This window comes from Oncorhynchus clarkii, chromosome 18 (assembly GCF_045791955.1).
Source record: "Oncorhynchus clarkii lewisi isolate Uvic-CL-2024 chromosome 18, UVic_Ocla_1.0, whole genome shotgun sequence".
In the NCBI taxonomy this organism is placed as follows: Eukaryota; Metazoa; Chordata; class Actinopteri; order Salmoniformes; family Salmonidae; genus Oncorhynchus; species Oncorhynchus clarkii.
The window spans coordinates 26,471,923-26,491,385 of NC_092164.1; the positions used below are offsets into that span (position 1 = coordinate 26,471,923).

General features: G+C 41.2%; 1 protein-coding gene across 1 annotated transcript in view; it reads left to right on the forward strand.

Moving 5' to 3' along the window:
- Positions 1-19,463, forward strand: part of LOC139373274 (alpha-1,6-mannosylglycoprotein 6-beta-N-acetylglucosaminyltransferase A-like) — a 106,014-nt gene that overhangs the window by 76,910 nt on the left and 9,641 nt on the right. The window contains exons 12-13 of the mRNA XM_071113603.1: positions 590-723; positions 17,892-18,041. Coding sequence (XP_070969704.1) covers positions 590-723; positions 17,892-18,041 — 284 coding nt within the window. The remainder of the gene's footprint in view (positions 1-589; positions 724-17,891; positions 18,042-19,463) is intronic.

Sequence of the window (19,463 nt, forward strand, 5' to 3'; positions counted from 1 at the left end):
AGGGGCACAGAAATGATTTAAGGAATAGACAGTTGGCCGAGCCGGGACTCAAACACCCGTCTCCATGGGGGCACGTGTGGTCCGGATTTGGGAGCGTTACCGCTGCGCCAGACTCCGGCGCACCACTTCACATTTCTATGTGGAACTGTGTTCATTGGTTAACATAAGCCTCATATTTACTTTCCACTTCTAGGCATGAGTCAGACGACTACTTCGCTAACACAACAGATAGCCAACTCATAGGCCTAATCATTAGGCCTATTGTCATGCTATCCACTCGTTTCTGTACAGCATATGCATGAATAAATCAACTAATGTAGAGAAAAATAGTTGTTGTCCTATGCAGATCTCATAGCGATATGGTGCTGGCAATTGAATTGCTTTTTTAAAATGAACTAACATCACCCACCTATAATCATCATTGTGTTCCCCATTAACTGTACAATGACAGCCTGTGTTTGTGGCTTGTTTTCCTTTTCCTGTATATAAATGGATGAATGTGAACTAACTAGCTTCAGTACTATAATCATTGTGATCCCAGTTGAGCTGTGTAATGACAGTTATATTGTGTGGTTTATTTCCCCTGCAGCCCACACGCCAGACAACAGCTTCCTGGGCTTTGTGGTGGAGCAACACCTGAACGCCAGCGACATCCGCCACATTGACGAAGTCAAGCGGCAGAACCAGTCACTGGTCTACGGCAAGGTGGACAACTTCTGGAAGGTACGGCGCTTCAGCTTGTGTATCCCGTGTGGCTGGCATGGCCAAGGTTTTGCGTTAAACTCCGGCAGTGTTCAAATTAAACATTCACTCTTGGGGGTGCCTAATGTGTCTTGGTGTTGTCTGACGTTGAAATCGGATCACCCTCATACCTAAAATGTATGTATGCACTCACTGTTGCTTTGGGAAAATGTGTCTGCTACATAGCATTTATTATAATGTTATTTACATTGTGTACAAACTCTGCTCAGCTCTTAGTTATTTGGGAGCAGTGGTAACGTTTTGTCGTGGACAAAAAAATATGCTTTTGTCTACATCAGCATTGAGGGTGAAGCTGAATATGGTAAAGTAGTGTTCTTCAGTTGGAATTTTGAATATCATGTCACCAACTGGAGACTCTCCTTGTTTAGAACAACAAATGATAAGTGATCTAGTTCCCAGACATCAACACTACTAGAATAGAGCTCAAAGAGAAGGAAGTGCTGCTCAGTTGAGTTCAATAGGAAACTGGTCCCATCCCTTGATCACAGGGAAATAGACAACACTGTGGATGCTTTTAAGGAGACTGTAGTGACTGAAGTGACAGTGTCCACTGAGCCTTGCTTTGCACAGAATGCCTTTCAAGATGAAAGCACCAGACACGCTACACCATAAGTTCTTGGGACCCGGTGTATGGAATCTATTGTAACCCAGTTCCTTAACTCTTGAAAGAAAGTCACTGGAACACTTTGAAAACCTTGGGCAAAGTTTTTTGGGAGATTTAATGGAGACTAGTAGTATTCCTTTAGAAACCATATTCCTGAGTTTCTTATTATTATGTTGATAAATAGTTGATTTCAGCTCTACTCACTGATTAGTTGTAATATATTCCAACTCAGACTCTGTTGTGCAGAGGCATTGTCGCAGGGATTATTTCATCTAAGACATAAAGGGTTTAGAGATTGTAGCTACACCAGCCACAAGCGTTTTGCGTGCGATTCGCTCGTTGGCACATTACACATTGTTGGATTACTGCCTACTCTGTATGTCTTGGTGAGATTTGATAAGGGCTGCGATGATGACAAACATTGTAAAGGTGCCGGTTGGAACATTTTAAGCCAGCCATCTTTCGGAGGTCTAACACACAGTGTGCATCCCAAATGGGCCCTGGCCAAAAGTACTGCATTATAAAGGGAATAGGGTGCCATTTTGGACGCAACCAGCGTAACTCAGGCGGAAGCAGATTCTACAAACAAAAAAGCAGAGGTAATTTCAGATCTGTGGCGAACAACGCCTAGCTTTTATCATAATCAGCAGACACATAGTCGGCAGATGAGAGTTGTGAGATACCAGTCATGCCACCCACAACCCAACCTGGTCATCCCGGTTAAGGGACCTGGGTTCAAATAGTATTTATTTTCTCTCAAAGGTGTATTAGATTGAGCCTGGTGTACCAGATGCGCAGGGTTTGCACTTTTGGGACTATTCGATTGGTGCCATTGCGCCAGGTCATTCAACAACAAATGCTATTTGAACTCAGGTCTGTGACCACACAAAGAAATGACCATGTCTTGCAGAACCAGCATCCACAACCAACACTTATTTGTCTAACACAACAGGCCTATATTAACCATGTAGTGCGGCTTGCCACACACCCTCTCAAACCCGCATGCGGCACAGCACAGTGGGCCATTTAGTCTCTCTTAAAGGGCAGAGTGCCAAACTCCCATCACTTCTCCTTGAAAAACATTAGCAGCTAATCAGACACCCCGTCGTGTTCATTACCTCAGTTTTTAATTAAACAGCCATTTCAGAGGAGTCTGGTAATGAATGAACATGAGAAGAAAAGGCCTCCCTCGCACTTTCCCTCCCTGAATCTGCGGGGGCTGGCTGCAGTGCCTTGTGAGGGACTACTGTGATGATGTCACGAGACCTGATCGGCTATTTGCTTTTCATCAAGGAAACCAGGAAACAGCCTTTCAACTCCCTCATATCTTGGGATTGTGGTATTTACTGCTCCCTACAAGGCTAGAACATGATGAGGGGTGGGTGTACAAAAATAAGAGGTCAGAGATCCTGTGTAGTGAGACATCTAGTACCAAGTACCTTTGCGACTTTAACAACATTCAGGGACCAAACAAACATCATTGCCTCCAATCACTTTGTCTCTGATGGTCATTTGTTTTTCCCATGTAATGTCACACAGAACCCAGAAGCTCTTCACTAAGGGGAATATTCCCTGTCTCTTATCAGTATGCTGAAGTGCACCGCTAGCTTCTCTCTTCCCCTCTCTGCAGGTGTGTGAATGGAGCCGTTTGCGTCCCAAATGGCACCCTGGTCCAAATTAGTGCGCTATGTAGGGAATAGGGTGCCGTTTGTGGTGCAGCAATTGTGTGCGGAGGTCTGATTTATAACGGGTACAGAATGGACGGTAATTGCTGTATCCATATAGGAGAGATTTATCGGCTTTATGAGTGGCTTTAAATGTAATTAGGCACAGCAGAGGAGGCATCTGTCTGCCGTCACTGTGTGGTCTACATACTCAAGCACAACTTTCAGATCATTTCACCGGCAAACTCTAATGAGAATAATCCACTATTCTTGCTGTCTGGAGTGCCTCCATGCGTATCGCTGCTCTCGTGCTAGTAAATGTGTTGCCGATGTATTAAATCTCAATTAGAGCAAAATGTATAATTTATTACTTAGGCTACACAATGGTTTTGATTTGAGTTAATGAATTTAAAAAAAGGTCTGGTATGATTTGGTAGTAGTTAATTGCAATGGAAGATGAAGTAAAGGTAGGCTGTTAAGTTCCTGTATTGGAGTTATCATAGTTATCAAGGTGCCATTTCCATAACATCAACCTTCAGTCCTACTTTTCCCTATGAACGTACAGTTGAAGTCTGAAGTTTACCTTAGACAAATACATTTAAACTCAGTTTTTCACAATTCCTGACATTTAATCCTAGTAAAAATTACCTGTTTTAGGTCAGTTAGGATCACCACTTTTTTTTTAAGAATGTGAAATGTCAGAATAATAGTAGAGAGAATTATTTATTTCAACTTTTATTTATTTCATCACATTCCCAGTTGGTCAGAAGTTTACATACACTCAATTATTATTTGGTAGCATTGCCTTTAAATTGTTTAACTTGGGTCACATTTTTCGGGTAGCCTTCCACAAGCTTGGGTGAATTTTGTCCCATTCCTCCTTACAGAGCTGGTGTAACTGAGTCAGGTTTGTAGGCCTCCTTGCTCGCACACACTTTCAGTTCTGCCCACAAATTTTCTATAGGGTTGAGGTCAGGGCTTTGTGATGGCCATTCCAATACCTTTACTTTGTTTTCCACAAGCCATTTTGCCACAACTTTGGAAGTATGCTTGGGGTCATAATCCATTTGGAAGACCCATTTGCGGCCAAGCTTTAACTTCCTTACTGATATCTTGAGATGTTGCTTCAATATATCCACATAATTCTCCTACCTCATGATGCCATCTATTTTGTGAAGTGCACCAGATCCTTCTGCAGCAAAGCACCCACACACATGATTCTGCCACCCTGTGCTTCAAGGTTGGTATGGTGTTCTTCAGCTTTTAAGCCTCCCCCTTTTTCCTACAAACGTAACGATGGTCATTATGGCCAAACAGTTCTATTTTTGTTTCATCAGACCAGAGGACATTTCTCCAAAAAGTACGATCTTTGTCCCCATGTGCAGTTGAAAACCGTAGTCTGGCTTTTTAATGGCGGTCTTGGAGCAGTGGCTTCTTCCTTGCTGAGAGGCCTTTTAGGTTATGTCGATATGGGACTCGTTTTACTGTGGATATAGATACTTTTGTACCTGTTTCCTCCAGCATCATCACAAGGTCCTTTGCTGTTGTTCTGGGATTGATTTGCACTTTTCGCACCAAAGTAGGTTCATCTCCAGGAGACAGATCGCGTCACCTTCCTGAGCAGTATGATGGCTGCGTGGTCCCATGGTGTTTATACTTGCATACTTGATAAAGGAATTTATATGTTTAAAGTAATGACTAAATAATTCCACCCTGAAACGTATTTAACGGTGTGAAATGTATTAGAATTATAAGACTATGTCTAATTCTCTTGACAACTTGGTCCTTCGAGCCGGATCTCAATACCTGTTTCTGTCGTCCCATGGGAGTGCCGAAAACCGTGCACGGGCAGATCAGAGATCTGTAGATTAAAGACCTGGCCCCATTCTGAGGGTTACAGGCCGATGGCGAACTGGTACACGACAGAAACGGTGACGAGATCCAACCAAAATTTGAATCTCAGCTGCAAGGATAAGGTCAGTAATCTTTATTCATTAGTTTGGGGGTTAACCTCTCTAGGGTACATGGGACGGTAGCGTTCCACCTCGTCAACAGCCAATGAACATGCAGGGTGCCAAATTCAAATCCCATAATTAAAATTCCGCAAACATACATGTACAGTGGGGCAAAAAAGCATTTAGTCAGCCACCAATTGTGCAAGTTCTCCCACTTAAAAAGAGAGCCAGAAATCTTGCTTGTTTGTAGGTGACCAAATACTTATTTTCCACCATAATTTGCAAATAAATTCATTAAAAATCCTACAATGTGATTTTCTGGATTTTTTTTTCTTTCTCATTTTGTCTGTCATAGTGGAAGTGTACCTATGATGAAAATTACAGGCCTCTCTCATCTTTTTAAGTGGGAGTACTTGCACAATTGGTGGCTGACTAAATACTTTTTTGCCCCACTGTATTTTACACCATTTTAAAGATACACTTGTTGTAAATCCAGCCACAGTGTACGATTTCAAAAAGGCTTTACGACTAAAGTAAACCAAAAGATTGTTAGGTCAGAGCCAAGTCACAGAAAAACACAGCCATTTTTCCAGCCAAAGAGAGGAGTCACAAAAAGCAGAAATATAGATCAAATGAATCATTAACCTTTGATGATCTTCATCAGATGACATTCATAGGACTTCATGTTACACAATACATGTATGTTTTGTTCGGTAAAGTTCATATTTATATCCAAAAATCTGAGTTTACATTGGCGCGTTATGTTCAGTAGTTCCAAAACATCCGTTGATTTTGCAGAGAGCCACATCAATTTACAGAAATACTCATAATAAACATTGATAAAAGATACAACTGTTATGCATGGAATTTTAGATCCACTTCTCCTTAATGCAACCGCTGTGTCAGATTTTTTTTTTTACTTTACGGAAAAAGCACACCATGCAATAATCTGAGTACGGCACTCAGAGACCAAAACAAGCCATACAGATATCCGCCATGTTGTGTAGTCAACAGAAGTCAGAAATAGCATTATAAATATTCACTTACCTTTGATGATCTTCATCAGTATGCACTCCCAGGTATCTCAGTTCCACAATAAATGTTTGTTTTGTTCGATATGTTCGAATGTCCATCATTTATGTCCAAATACCTGTTGTTCGCGCTTTCAGTACACAATCCAAACTCATGCAAGTCCAGCGGAAAGTACAGAAGAAAAGTCCAAAAAGTTCCGTTACAGTCCGTAGAAACATGTCAAACGAAGTATAGAATCAATCTTTAGGATGTTTAACATAAATCTTCAATAATGTTCCAACCGGAGAATTCCGTTGTCTGTAGAATTGCAATGGAACTCATTCCCCTCTCATTTGCCCCCACTTCACAGTAGAAGCATCAAACAAAGTTCTAAAGACTGTTGACATCTAGTGGAAGCTTTAGGAAGTGCAATATGACCCCATAGACACTGTGTTTTCGATAGGCCAAGAGTTGAAAAACTACAAACCTCAGATTTCCCACTTCCTGGTTGGATTTCTTCTCAGGTTTTTGCCTGCCATATGAGTTATGTTATACTCACAGACATCATTCAAACGGTTTTAGAAACTTCAGAGTGGTTTTTATCCAAATGTACTAATTATATGCATATTCTAGGCAGTTTAATTTGGGCATGCTTTTCATCCAAAATTCCCAATGCTGCCCCCTACCCTAGAGAAGTTAAGTTTAAAAACTAAAAAGTTCAAAATACCAAAGTAAAAAAAGTGTGTGTGTCATTGTATTTCTAAAGCCAATCCTACAGGATTGTACATATAAAAATACATACAAGATCACTAAATTGTGCCCAAAGCTGCAAAAGATTGCTGCCATGGTTCAGTTAGACATTTTGGCAGGATGTCTCATGTAAAAAAATTTAAAAATAAAATAAAAAAAAGTGCTTAAAATGTACTTTAATGGACTGAATTAAATTCCTCTAGTGCATTAGTCAAAATAGTGGGAAAGGGTTGATTCTTAAAACTAACAGTATTGATTTGTATCGGGTATACCGTCCATATAATCTAATGTAGAGAAAGTTTAAATAGAAAATATCTATTTTAGTGTTGAAATGTATATTATGGCCCAAAATGGAGAAAGGGGTACGGGTTCACTGGATGTTTAGACACAGATCAGTTAGAAGCCATGATCATACAAATGCATAAGAATTGCAGGGATAATGAGGGAAAACAGCAGGTAGAAGGATTAGACACAGCCAGGGTGCGGCTAGCTGAAGCTAAAAAGAGAACGGAGGGAGCAAAGAAAAAGGAAGTAACTAAGAAAGAAGAAGTAACTAGCCAAGAGTATCTAATGGCCACTCTAGGAGAGATAGCCGAGAAGGGTGGAGGTGAGAAAAGACAAAGAACTTTGAAGAGAGAAGACAGAGAGGGACCTAAATGTTACAACTGTAGCAAGCCAGGACATTTGGCCAAGGAGTGTGAGGAACCATGCATGCACTGCGATAAGGTGGGCCACAATCACAGAGACTGTATAAAGAATAAGGACAGGGGACAAAGGCAAGAACAGAGAGAAAAAGGTCAGGCGTCCACAACCAGACTCAGAAGAGGAAAAGAACAGAAAGGAGCAGAGTATCTAATAGTAACTATTGTGGTAATTGTAGATAAACATAAAGGAGGCTTTAAAGGGGAAGAGACCCAAGAGACAAGGGAAAAAATGGACAGGGTCAGACGATAGAAAGTGTTTCAATTGCGATAAGACAGGACATCTCGCCCGGGAGTGTAAGGATCCCTGTAAACATTGTGACCGAGTAGAACTCTACCACCGAAACTGCAAACATAAGGGGAAGGACAGGCGCGACAATAGAGTTAGAAAGAGAGAGACAGAGACAACGAGAGTGAGAGCAGAGAGATATGGATATGAGACAGCACCAACTTTTTATTAAATATCACTGATTCCTTACGCTGAGAAATGTATTACATTTGCTACAGGAAAAAAAAGGTTATTGACAGTGCTATTGTTTGTACAGATGAATGTGGTACCTTCAGGCATTTGTAAATTGCTTCCAAGGATGAACCAGACTCGTGGAGGTCTACAATGTTTTTTCTGAGGGCTTGGCTGATTTATTTTGATTTTCCCATGATGTCAAGCAAAGAGGCACTGAGTTTGAAGGTAGGCCTTGAAATACATCCACAGGTACACCTCCAATTGATTCTCAAACGATGTCAATTAGCCTATCAGAAGCTTCTAAAGCCATGACATAATTTTCTGGAATTTTCCAAGCTGTTTAAAGGCACAGTCAACTTAGTGTACGTAAACTTCTGACCCACTGGAATTGTGATACAGTGAATTATAAGTGAAATAATCTGTCTGTAAACAATTTTTGAAAGAATGACTTGTGTCATGCACAAGTAGATGTCCTAACCGACTTGCCAAAACCATAGTTTGTTAACAAGAAATTGGTGGAGTGGTTGAAAAATGGGTTTTAATGATTTCAACCTAAGTGTATGTAAACTTCCGACTTCAGCTGTAGGTGTCATTTGAGACGGGGGTGTACTACATTATACAACGGGGTGGTTCTAATCGTCAATGCTAATTGGTTAAAACCGTGTTCTAGCCGGTGTCTATTCCACAAGTTAACTCCTGCCAAGGCTATGATGTTGAAATGCCTATTTACTGTTCCATCTCACTGACCAATCCACTGTCTCATCAGCCCAACCAGAGAATTTATAAACTTGATCTCTACTGTAAAAAAAAACATCTTGACATCATCTCCCCTTCCTTTTCGACTAGCCTTTGGTTTTCAACAGCAGATATTTGTATAAACCTTGCTGTCTGTCTCCGACCTTTGCAACATGGTTTCAATATTGAAAGTCAATCTCCACTGTCCCATTGAGAATTAACGTGAAAGAACAAGACATACCGCTTCATGAAATCATGAATCGGCATAATTTTATGGATATATATACAAAGAAATGTCAATAGGTCAAACGAAATGAAATTGTCCTGCTGAAAATTGAATTAATCTCCCAGTGTCTGCTAGAAAGCAGACTGAACCAGGATTTCTTTTAGGATTTTACCCGTGCTTAGCTCAATTCCGTTTATTTTTTATCCTGAAAACCACCCCACCCAGTGCTTAACAATTACAAGCATGCCCATAACATGATATAGCCACCACTATGCTTGAAAATATAGAGAGTGGTACTCCGTAATGTGTTGTATTGAATTTGCACCGAAGTTAACACTTTGTATTCAGGACAAAAAGTGAATTGCTTTGCCACATTCTTTGCAGTATTACTTTAGTGCCTTGTTGCCAACAGGATGCATGTTTTGAAATGTATAGACTTACTTTTTTCACTCTGTTAAGTTAGTATTGTGTAGTAGCTAAACTGAGGATGGATCAACATCACTTTTCTCCTATCACAGCCATTAAACTCTGTTACTGTTTTAAAGGATCTGTATCTTTGTAGTGACTGGGTATATTAATACACCATCCAAAGTGTAATTAATATCTTCATCATGCTGAAAGGGATTCAATGTCTGCTATTTTTTTTTACGTATCTACCAACAGGTGCCCTTTGTGAGGCATTGGAAAACAGCCCTGGTCTTTGTGGTTGAATCTGTGTTTGTATGTGTGGGGTACAGAGAGGAGGTAGTCATTCAAAAACCATGTTAAACACTATTATTGCACACAGTGAGTCCATGCAACTTATTATGTGACTTGTTAAGCAAATGTTTACCCCTGAAATTATTTAGGCTTGCCATAACAAAGGGTTGAATACTTATTGACTCAAAACATTTCAGCTTTTCATTTTTAATGAATTTGTTTTAAATATATTGGCACGGTTAACCGGCCCTCGACTTTAACTTGGGCCTAACAACACTCGTGCCAATATATCCTCAACACTGGCTTCTCTGGCATTATCACTTAAATATCTTACTCCTCAAGTGCACAATGGCAGTAGGTAGCACGTGGAATACTGATGCCTTTGGCTGCTGGCTCACTTCCTTTTACATTGTCCAGGTCAGCCATGGGATGTGAACCAGCAACCCTCAGGTTAATAGCCCTAAACAACCCCAACAACAGTGTCCAAGAGCTGCAATGCAAACTGGTTGAATCTACCAGGTAATCTCGAACAGTCACAGACATGTTTGAAGTGGGAGAGGGAAGGTGATAACCGAGCAGCCAAAAAGCAGGCCTCACAAGGAGCCGTTGCCACGGCAACCCGGCTTGAGCCGAGCACACTCACCGAGGCAGAATGAAGGGTGACTGTTGGTTGCGGCTCTGCGCACTCTGAAACAGCAGTTGTTTGAGTCTTGTTGTTGTGAGATTAGGCGGTTGAGGCTGTGTGAGTTTTGGAGGTCCTGGGCTGGCGTGATTACACGTGGTCTGCTGATTCTCTAAAACGACGTGCCACACCTGTCAGATGGATGGATTAATTTGGCAAATGAGAAATACTCATTAACAGTTTGAAACAATTTTGTGCACAAAATTTTAGAGAAATATGCTTTGTGCATATGGAACATTTCTGTGATCTTTTATTTCAGCTCATGAATCATGCGACCAATACTTTACATGTTGCGTTTATATTTTTATTCAGAATAGAAAGTGCGGTGAGAATATAGACAGCGAGAGGGTGGGTGAGAAAAAGAGAGGAAGAGAGAAAGATGGAGAGTTAGGGAAGGAGAGACGACGGGAGGGTGTGAACATGGAGATGGAGAGAGAAAGTTAGACACAGACAGAGAGAGAGGGAGGGAGAGATATAAAAAAGAAACACCGGTCCCCCTGGCCTTAGATCAGGGGAGGATGACACTGGTGTTTGAAATGCTAATGTTGGCTGACAGACAGCGCCCACAGTCCTCCCAGTGCACAAAGATCCATCAATGTAACCCTGACATGTTTTTCCTCACTGAGCCACTCACAGACACGCTAGGGCGCATACACTAGCGTGAGCACTCGCACACATACAAATACTCAGGCTTACAAACAAACCCACACATATTCTTCTAGCTGTACAGAAAAACTCACTGAAATATAGGCTACATCCAGGCTGTATCACCACCGGCCGTGATTGGGAGTCCCATAGGGCGGCGCACAATTGGCCCAGCGTCGTCCGGGTTTGGCCGATGTAGGCCGTCATTGTAAAACAAGAATTCCTTCTTAACTGACTTGCCTAGTTAAATAAAAAGAACACACGACTGATGAATCAGGAACAGACTTACAAACGTACCAAGATACGGTATCTGGAGATTCCAAGGGCCGTGATTCTCTACAACTGAATGCAGTTATATTTTATTGAACAAAAAAATGCTGGATAGTGAACAATGCCGGAAAAGCCTTTGTGCAAACAAACTTCCAATCAAATATTTTACATTGTTTACTATCCAGCATCAACTTATTTTTGTTCTATAGTATTTCATCCCATGATCAAAGAGCAACTCATGGATGAACTATAAACCAAAGAAGTGCTCCTTTGCGGTTCTATTTTAATTGGATTCAATGAAGCTCATAACCCATTACAAATGATTTAGCGTAAGGTCATATTGCCCCTGTGAGAGTACATGGGTTGTATTCACACTTGGTAGGTTCTCTCCACTGCCAGAATAATCTGCTCCAGTATCCCAACACATGCTGGTGAGCCCTGCATAACACGAGGGCCTCTTCAGCTTAGCTCAATGGGCTAACGCAGTCTTGTCAAACAATACAAAACCTCAGAAAGGGAAAGAGGGATACCTAGTCAGTTCTACAACTGAATGCATTCAACTGAAATGTGTCTTCCGCATTTAACCCAACTCCAGAAACATTCACACACACATACTTTTCCAGGTGATTTACAATGTAATAAAAGGCTATCCTCTCTCGTTTTGATCATCTGCCCCAAGCTGATGTACTGGTTTGATTATTTCCCTAATACTACTCCCCATAAAGGCTAAGGAAGGCAGTGAATCAGCTTCCTCACCAAAGTCAGCCTGACATCATGTTGTCTTCATTATCTTGGTCCTCGGGTCAATGTCCCTCAGTTTTCATTTACAGGTGGGAGGCACACAAGTGCTTGCGCGCACACACATACTCGCATTTGCACACTAGCGTAGACACTCTCACACAAACACACATTCTGAGAGGATTTCTCTGAACAACACAGAAGGTATGAGTTACTTACAATAAACCAGCGTGTCCTCATTCCAGAAACACACTGAACTGGAATAATGTTCTTTAAGAACCTTTTATGGAGTGAGATTAGACTCTTAATTTGGTAAATATACAGTACCAGTCAGAAGTTTGGACACACCTACTCATTCAAGGGTTTTTCTTTATTTTTACTGTTTTCTACGTTTGTAGAATAATAGTAAAGACATCAACACTAACACATATAGAATAATGGAGTTACCAGAAAAGTGATATATTTTAGATTCTTCAAAGTAGCCACCCTTTGCCTGGATGACAGTTTTGCACACTCTTGGCAATTGGAGGGTGTGTCAATGCACCCAGTCACTACAAAGATACAGGTGTCCTTCCTAACTCAGTTGCCGGAGAGGAAGGAAACTACTCAGGGATTTCACCATTACGCCAATGGTGACTTTAAAACATTTACAGAGTTTAATGGCTGTGATGGGAGAAAACTGAGGATGGATCAACAACATTGTAGTTACTCCACAATACTACCCTAATTGACATAGTAAAAGAAGGAAGCATGTACTGTATACAAATATTCCAAAACATACATCCTGTTTGCAACAAGGCACTAAAGTAGTACTGTAAAAAAATGGCAAGCAAATCACTTTTTATCCTGAATATAAAGTGTTATGTTTGGGGCCAATACAATACAACACATTACTGAGTACCACTCTCCATATTTTCCAGCATAGTGGTGGCTGCATCATGTTATGGGTATGCTTGTAATGATTAAAATAAACTGAATGGAGCTAAGCACAGGCAAACTCCAGACACTGGGAGATGAATTCACCTTTCAGCAGGACAATTTACAACTATTGGATGTGCAATTACACGTTCAAATTTGCTTGTGGATCTGTATTTGTTGTTTACAGAATTTTCAGACTCTCTTTCTACTGGTTTTATGTTGTACAATCCACAAATGTGGCTATAGTGTCCATATTAGGACACCCTCAGTCTATGCAGGAGATGACTGTCCTTTCCTAGATCCCTTTCCTCATTTTCTTTCCTAGATCCCTTTCCTCCTATGATATCTCCCTTTTCTTTCCTCCTTTCCTCCCCTCCTTTGCTTTTCAGTTTTTTCTAGTGAATGATCCTGAGTGGCCGATTTTACAGTTTTGACTTAAATCTGCTTGAAAATCTATGGCAAGACAACCAACTTGATAGAGCTTGAAGAATTTTGATTAAAAAATAATGGGCAAATGTTGCACAATCCACAGTCTTAGACACGTACCCCAAAAGACTAAAGGTGTTTCTAACATGCATTGGCTCAAGGGGGTAAATACTTATTTTATCAAGATATAGCAATGTTTTATTTTTCTTCATCTTTGACTATATAGAGTATTTTGTGTAGATCATTGACAAGAAATAACTGAATCCATCCAAGACTATAGATCAAGACCAACTAGAAAGCATGCACACACATTTATCACAAACATTTGTCGTAAGAAAATAGTTACGCTAATCAAAAATGAAGATGTATCAAAAACCGTATCCATCTTGAGAAAATAGGCCTAGCTGTATGATATCTTCACATATACATAGCGAATGCCTTTTTTGTGATGACCATCCTCAACCAACGCTTTACATGTTTCAACTGACTGGAGTTCTCAGAAAAACAGCACAGAAGGTATGAGTGACCCTCCAGTCATTAATAAACCAAACCAGTTAAGCGAGTGTAAGCTATAGTGTTGCTATAGCAAACACCTCATTCCAGTCCTCACATACCGACAGCAGACCTGCGGACATGACCCCTCGTCCCTAGAGAAAGTTCCGCTCCGGTTCAAGTACATGTGTATTTGTATTTGAAATACTTATTGTCTGTGTATTTGAGTATTTTTCAAATGTGGCCAAATTATTATTTTTTAAATGATTTCCTATATATAGCCTACTATTTTAAACTATTTTGAAATACTTGTTTCCAAATACGTTACTTAAAATACCCCTATGACCAAACAGACCTGGGTTCAAATTCATGGAGTATTTAAATATTTGTATTTAAAAATGCACAGACAAATATATGCCAATACTTTCAAAGTGTATTTCCAAATGCATTCCAATACGACTTACTTCAAATACAAAAATATCCAAAATACTTACTTCGAAATGTCTTTGAAAATAATTGGGCTAGACTACAAACAGCCGAGCCATAGCCTGTAGGCATACTAATGGCCTAAACAGCCCTCACCCCCTTATAGGCATGGCACAGAGAATGAACAATCAGTCTGCACTGCGGTAACTTTGTGGGATTCACTGTTGTAATCATATATCATCATCATAATTTCCATACTTTTGCCATTCTAGTGTGTGTACATACATATGCACGTATGCGTGTGTGTACACAATCCACTCCTTCCTACTCTCTACTCTTCTACCGTAACCTTCCTCTAACCCTCCACCCAAGCCCCAGCTCTCTGGGGTACACATATTAGAGAGTAGACATTTCACCATCTAATTACAGGTAGTCACCTCCACCCTGCCTGGATCTCTGCTCTCTCTAAGTCTGAGAACCAAACGGCAACCTGTTCCCTTTATAGTGCACTACTGTTGACCAAGGCCTATTGGGCTTTGGTCGAAAGTAGTGCACTATATAGGGAATAGGGTGCCATTTGGGACTCAGACTCTAAGGCTCCCATTACAACGGGCTGCCAGGAGGCATCTGATAGGGCATCCCTAGGGGCCGGGCGACTGGCCTGTGTAAGACACACTCAAAGGAGAGCCTGATGTACTGTAGTCACTCCACTGTTCTCCTTCCTGTTCCTAAAGCTAACAAAGGATGCTGTGTGCGCTGGAGATCAGCCTGCTTTGCACAGAAAGAATTAGCTTGTAGGCAGGTTGATTTGTTTTTGGAATGTTTAGAATATGGATTTTCATAGAAGGTCGAATTTTGGGGGGAACGTTGTCTAAGTTATTGATTTGTTAACTGTTTATAATATTGATTTGTGTTGGACTTAGGTCAAACGATGCTGGAGACATAGCTACTACTCTGTGCTAGAGGTCTTCACGGATCTACCCGACCCGATTACCCTTGATCCGACCCTGGATCCAGAATGTTGTAGTTCAACCTCAGATCCCTGTGTGAAAATATGTGAAATACTGACCGGATCCTAAATTATATTTGAAGAGTTTAGTTCCTAAACAACAAATGCACATTTCATACATTTAAGTTTTATTATCTTAAATGATTGTTAGTGGGTCCCCTTTCATCAAACCAAATATGTCAGAATATAATTTGGTGTCAACTGCATTTTCGCTTCATGAAAACGAGCCACTGCGGGAAAAATAGGCTACTGTTGTGGGAGAGGAGAAGGACGCAGTGGAAAATAGTGATTAGCCTTATAGGGAAAGGGTTGAATGCCTTCAACTAAAAGGTGTCTTCCACGTTTAACCCAACCCCTCTGAATCAAGGCTGCGGGGTGCTACCTTAATCGGCATCCACGTCTGCGGCACCCGGGGAACAGTGGGTTAACTGCCTTGCTCAGGGGCAGAACAACAGATTTTTACCTTGTCAGCTCGGGGATTCGAGCAAGCAACCTTTCGGTTACTGGCCCAACACCACTAGGCTACCTGCCGCCCCAAAGGCTATATGGAGTGAGTTTCTGAAACATGGAGTTGTTTTTTGCTGATGTGAAGCTGAATGAAAGTGAGTACAGGGAGTAAAAACCTCATTTATGCACATTATGGATACAGAGGAAAAAGGGGTTACCCATATTTTTAAGACCTGAGCGATAAACATTTAAAAAATGTGGGCTCTCCTATTTAGTTGGCTATTTTGTTATTTTATTTTCTTTAAGTTTGCTAACTAATATTAATTGACTCGAGTGATAAGCTATTTGTCAGCGTACCCTAGCTTCAGCGCTTTCGCTCAAAATAGGTTAAACTATAATGAAGAGTTACCGACACATTATTTCTGATAGTCTTTTAATAAAGAAACATTTTGACCAAGTTAATCTGCTCATGTTGTGAGCGTGTGTGTGCTTGTGTATTACACTGATAGCCTATGCCTATAGACAGAAAATATTGTAGCCTTATGTTGAAAGGCTGCCAATTTATTGATTGTGTAAGGCATGGTATAAGAAACATCAGGAGAACTTCTCTCTTCAATTATGAATCTTTAATTAACTCTCCGGACGGTAGGCCGACATGTTCTCTTAAATCGCAATTGTTGGAAAGGAAGTGGGAATGCAGGAGACTCCATCCTTCCGTAGCCTATTTGAATTGTAAGCTTCCTGGTCAAACAGGCTATAAACCTGCCTTTAGTTTAAAATATTAAACTGTACACCACAAGTAAATTATATTAGAAGGGCCTACAACCAAAAATGCATGTTTACTGCCAGATAAGTCAAAAAAAATTGCTGACTTGCAGGGCAAGATCTGGTCCAGACGTATTCTAAACTGATTTTTTTGTTAAATGATCAGATCCTGTCGGGTTGGAAATGACTTGCTAATGTGTGGTGCCAGCGCAGTTTGCCACTACCTGAGCACACCTGGGGGCTGCTTGGAAGGATGTACGTGCGTGGGTGAGAGGAAAGCAGCTGTTCCAGTCTCTTGTTCCTTGCTTCAGTTTAAACGGCAGCCCCGCCGCAGCCTACCATTAGGGGTTTCTCCGGGGAGGATGTCGCAATCGATGCTTGATCAAACTGGTTATCCCCTCCCACTGTCTGCTGTCGCCTGAATCCTATCCTTCACTATTGCATTTTTCTTTCTGTGAGCAGTGCAGTGAAAAATATGCCTGACGAGTACTAGCCAATTTTATGGACTAGTTTAGGAGTGTTCTGCATTCAAAGTATTTAGGTGTGACAGCTCAGGAAATTGTTGCAAACATTAGACCTACCTAAAGTGTTATAATCAAGATTTCTCAAATCGTATGAACAAATCTCTTATTTGATTTGATGTGGGGTTTTTTTACTGTAAATTGCCACCAACCCAATGAATATCCATGATTACAGTTTTGATAATGAGATGGAAATGAAGGCATGAGTCATCTTTCATCTCTCAGTGGATACTAGTTTCCATCATCAATCTCCCTGAAACTTATTTTTGTGTCCCCTTTTCCCTACTGCATAGTGCGCTACTTTTGACCAGAGCCCTATGCGCCCTAGTCAAAAGGAGTGCACTTTATAGGGAATAGGGTGCCATTTGGGACGCAGAGCTCTGCTTATCTCCCTTTTGTTTGCGAGAGAGATCATGTTGATCCAACAGTACTCTCTCCGTTTGTTTTGCTCGAAAGTGTTTTGAGTCAGTTTACTCCAGCGAGGAGCCATCTCTTATCAGCAATGAGCTCCTTGCCTGACATAATTTCCTGTGTTAGTCTCAGCTATAATAGTCTAGTCATTTCCAATTGTTATAAGCTTGTACGAACCTTTATGATGTCTTATAGTAGGCCTCATAATAGGTTATGGCTGTTATTTAATCCAAATCATTTTAAGGAGATGGTAATAAGCGTATAATGCGTTATAACCACATCATAATGCATTGCCTGTCAGCATTTAAGTTAAGTGTTACCAGATATTGTTTTCATGTTGTCTGTGTGTCATCCACTTTTAAGAGTACATTGCAGATTAGAGGCAGAGTTCCAGATACAATAACAATATAATACTTTGTTTCCTTTAACCCTGTTTTGAGAATCTCAACATCAACGTAGAGCTCTATAATGAGGCCAGGTTATGTACTGTGTACAAAACACAGTGTGAACTACAAAATGTACAGTAGTAGGGTCTCACTGACTGGTAACCACCACTTACTGTGTGTTTCAGAACAAGAAGACCTACCTTGACATCATCCACACCTACACAGAGGTGCATGCCACCGTGCACGGTACCAGCACTGTGCACTTGCCCAGCTATGTGAGAAACTACGGCATCCTGAGCGGCCGTGACCTGCAGTTCCTCCTCAGGGAGACCAAGGTGAGAGCAACACGCATGCACACAAACACACCGGGTGAGAGCTTGCAAACACACACACACACACACACACACACACACATATATATACAATAAACACACATACACCAGAGTTGAAGAATCCTGCCCTAGAGAGAGGAACCACACTTGCCACACTGTAGGACTCGGGGGCATAGGTACCAAATCATTGCTAAGAGTGATGTGATTGCTCATTAAAAAAGCCTTGGTTCCTGATAAGATAAGAAATACTTTATTTATCCCCGATGGAAAGTTGGTTTGTCAATCAACAGCATGTACACAACATCAACAATAGGTGTTCTAAGACGTTCATACAGACACTCTGTTTGTTGGGAGTGCGACACCCCCCCGTGACTTCACTATGCATCGCAGTGAGTAGATTGTGCATGATGTCACTGCCATAATGACGTCGCTCAAAGTGTCAAGGCGAGTGTCAGGATCTCTCAGCACTTCATTAGTCATAGTGATCTCGCCCAGAGTGCCTCAGCAGGGCCTCCATTCATGTCATGCCCAGGCCTGCCACTGCTCGTGACACAATGCAACTGCTCAAGGTTCACTTCTTCTGAAGCACCTCCAACCACACTGCCTGTTTTCAAGCCACACAACTGGTCTGTTTGTTCTGTATAGCCCACTCATATGCTGGTGCACTCAAATAGATCTGGGGCCAGGATATACCGGTCCTAAATAGTCTGAAAAGAGGCTGTGATTATGTGCAAGCCTGTCGGGAGAAACTGTGGAAAAATCCGGAAATCAAACTATAGCAAGATTCAGGCTTGAAAAGAGAGTGATCAAAGATCTTTGGAAGGAGAGGGAGAGAACGTGGAGGAGATCTTTGGAAGGAGAGGGAGAGAGCGTGGAGGAGATCTTTGGAAGGAGAGGGAGAGAGCGTGGGGGAGATCTTTGGAAGGAGAGGGAGAGAGCGTGGAGGAGATCTTTGGAGGGAGAGAGAGAGTGGAGGAGATCTTCAAGATCTTCTCATTAACCTGGTGTTTGGAAGCCCGGAGGGAGCGCTAATGAATCACCATAAATCCAGACCTGTTTAGCAGCAGCATTGTGTTGGGATAACAAGAAGAAGGAGGCAAGGTGTTTTCCAGCCACGCTCCACTTTATGAATAAAGCATTTACCTGCTAACAGATTGCCTGTGTTAATTGCTCCCACGAGATTTTTTGGCAATACGACATGGAATACATAGATACAGTATAAAACAGGGCAGGGGTGGAAGGCACTGTATTGAGTTGGCAATGAACCAGCATTATACTGCCCTAGTATAATATTATATGGCATTGGTACTAAGACAAGCATTTCGCTACACTCACATTAACATATGCTAAACACGTGTATGTGACCAATAACATTTGATTTGATTTTAATGCTTTGGCTGTAGCTAATGGGAATTCTAATTAAAT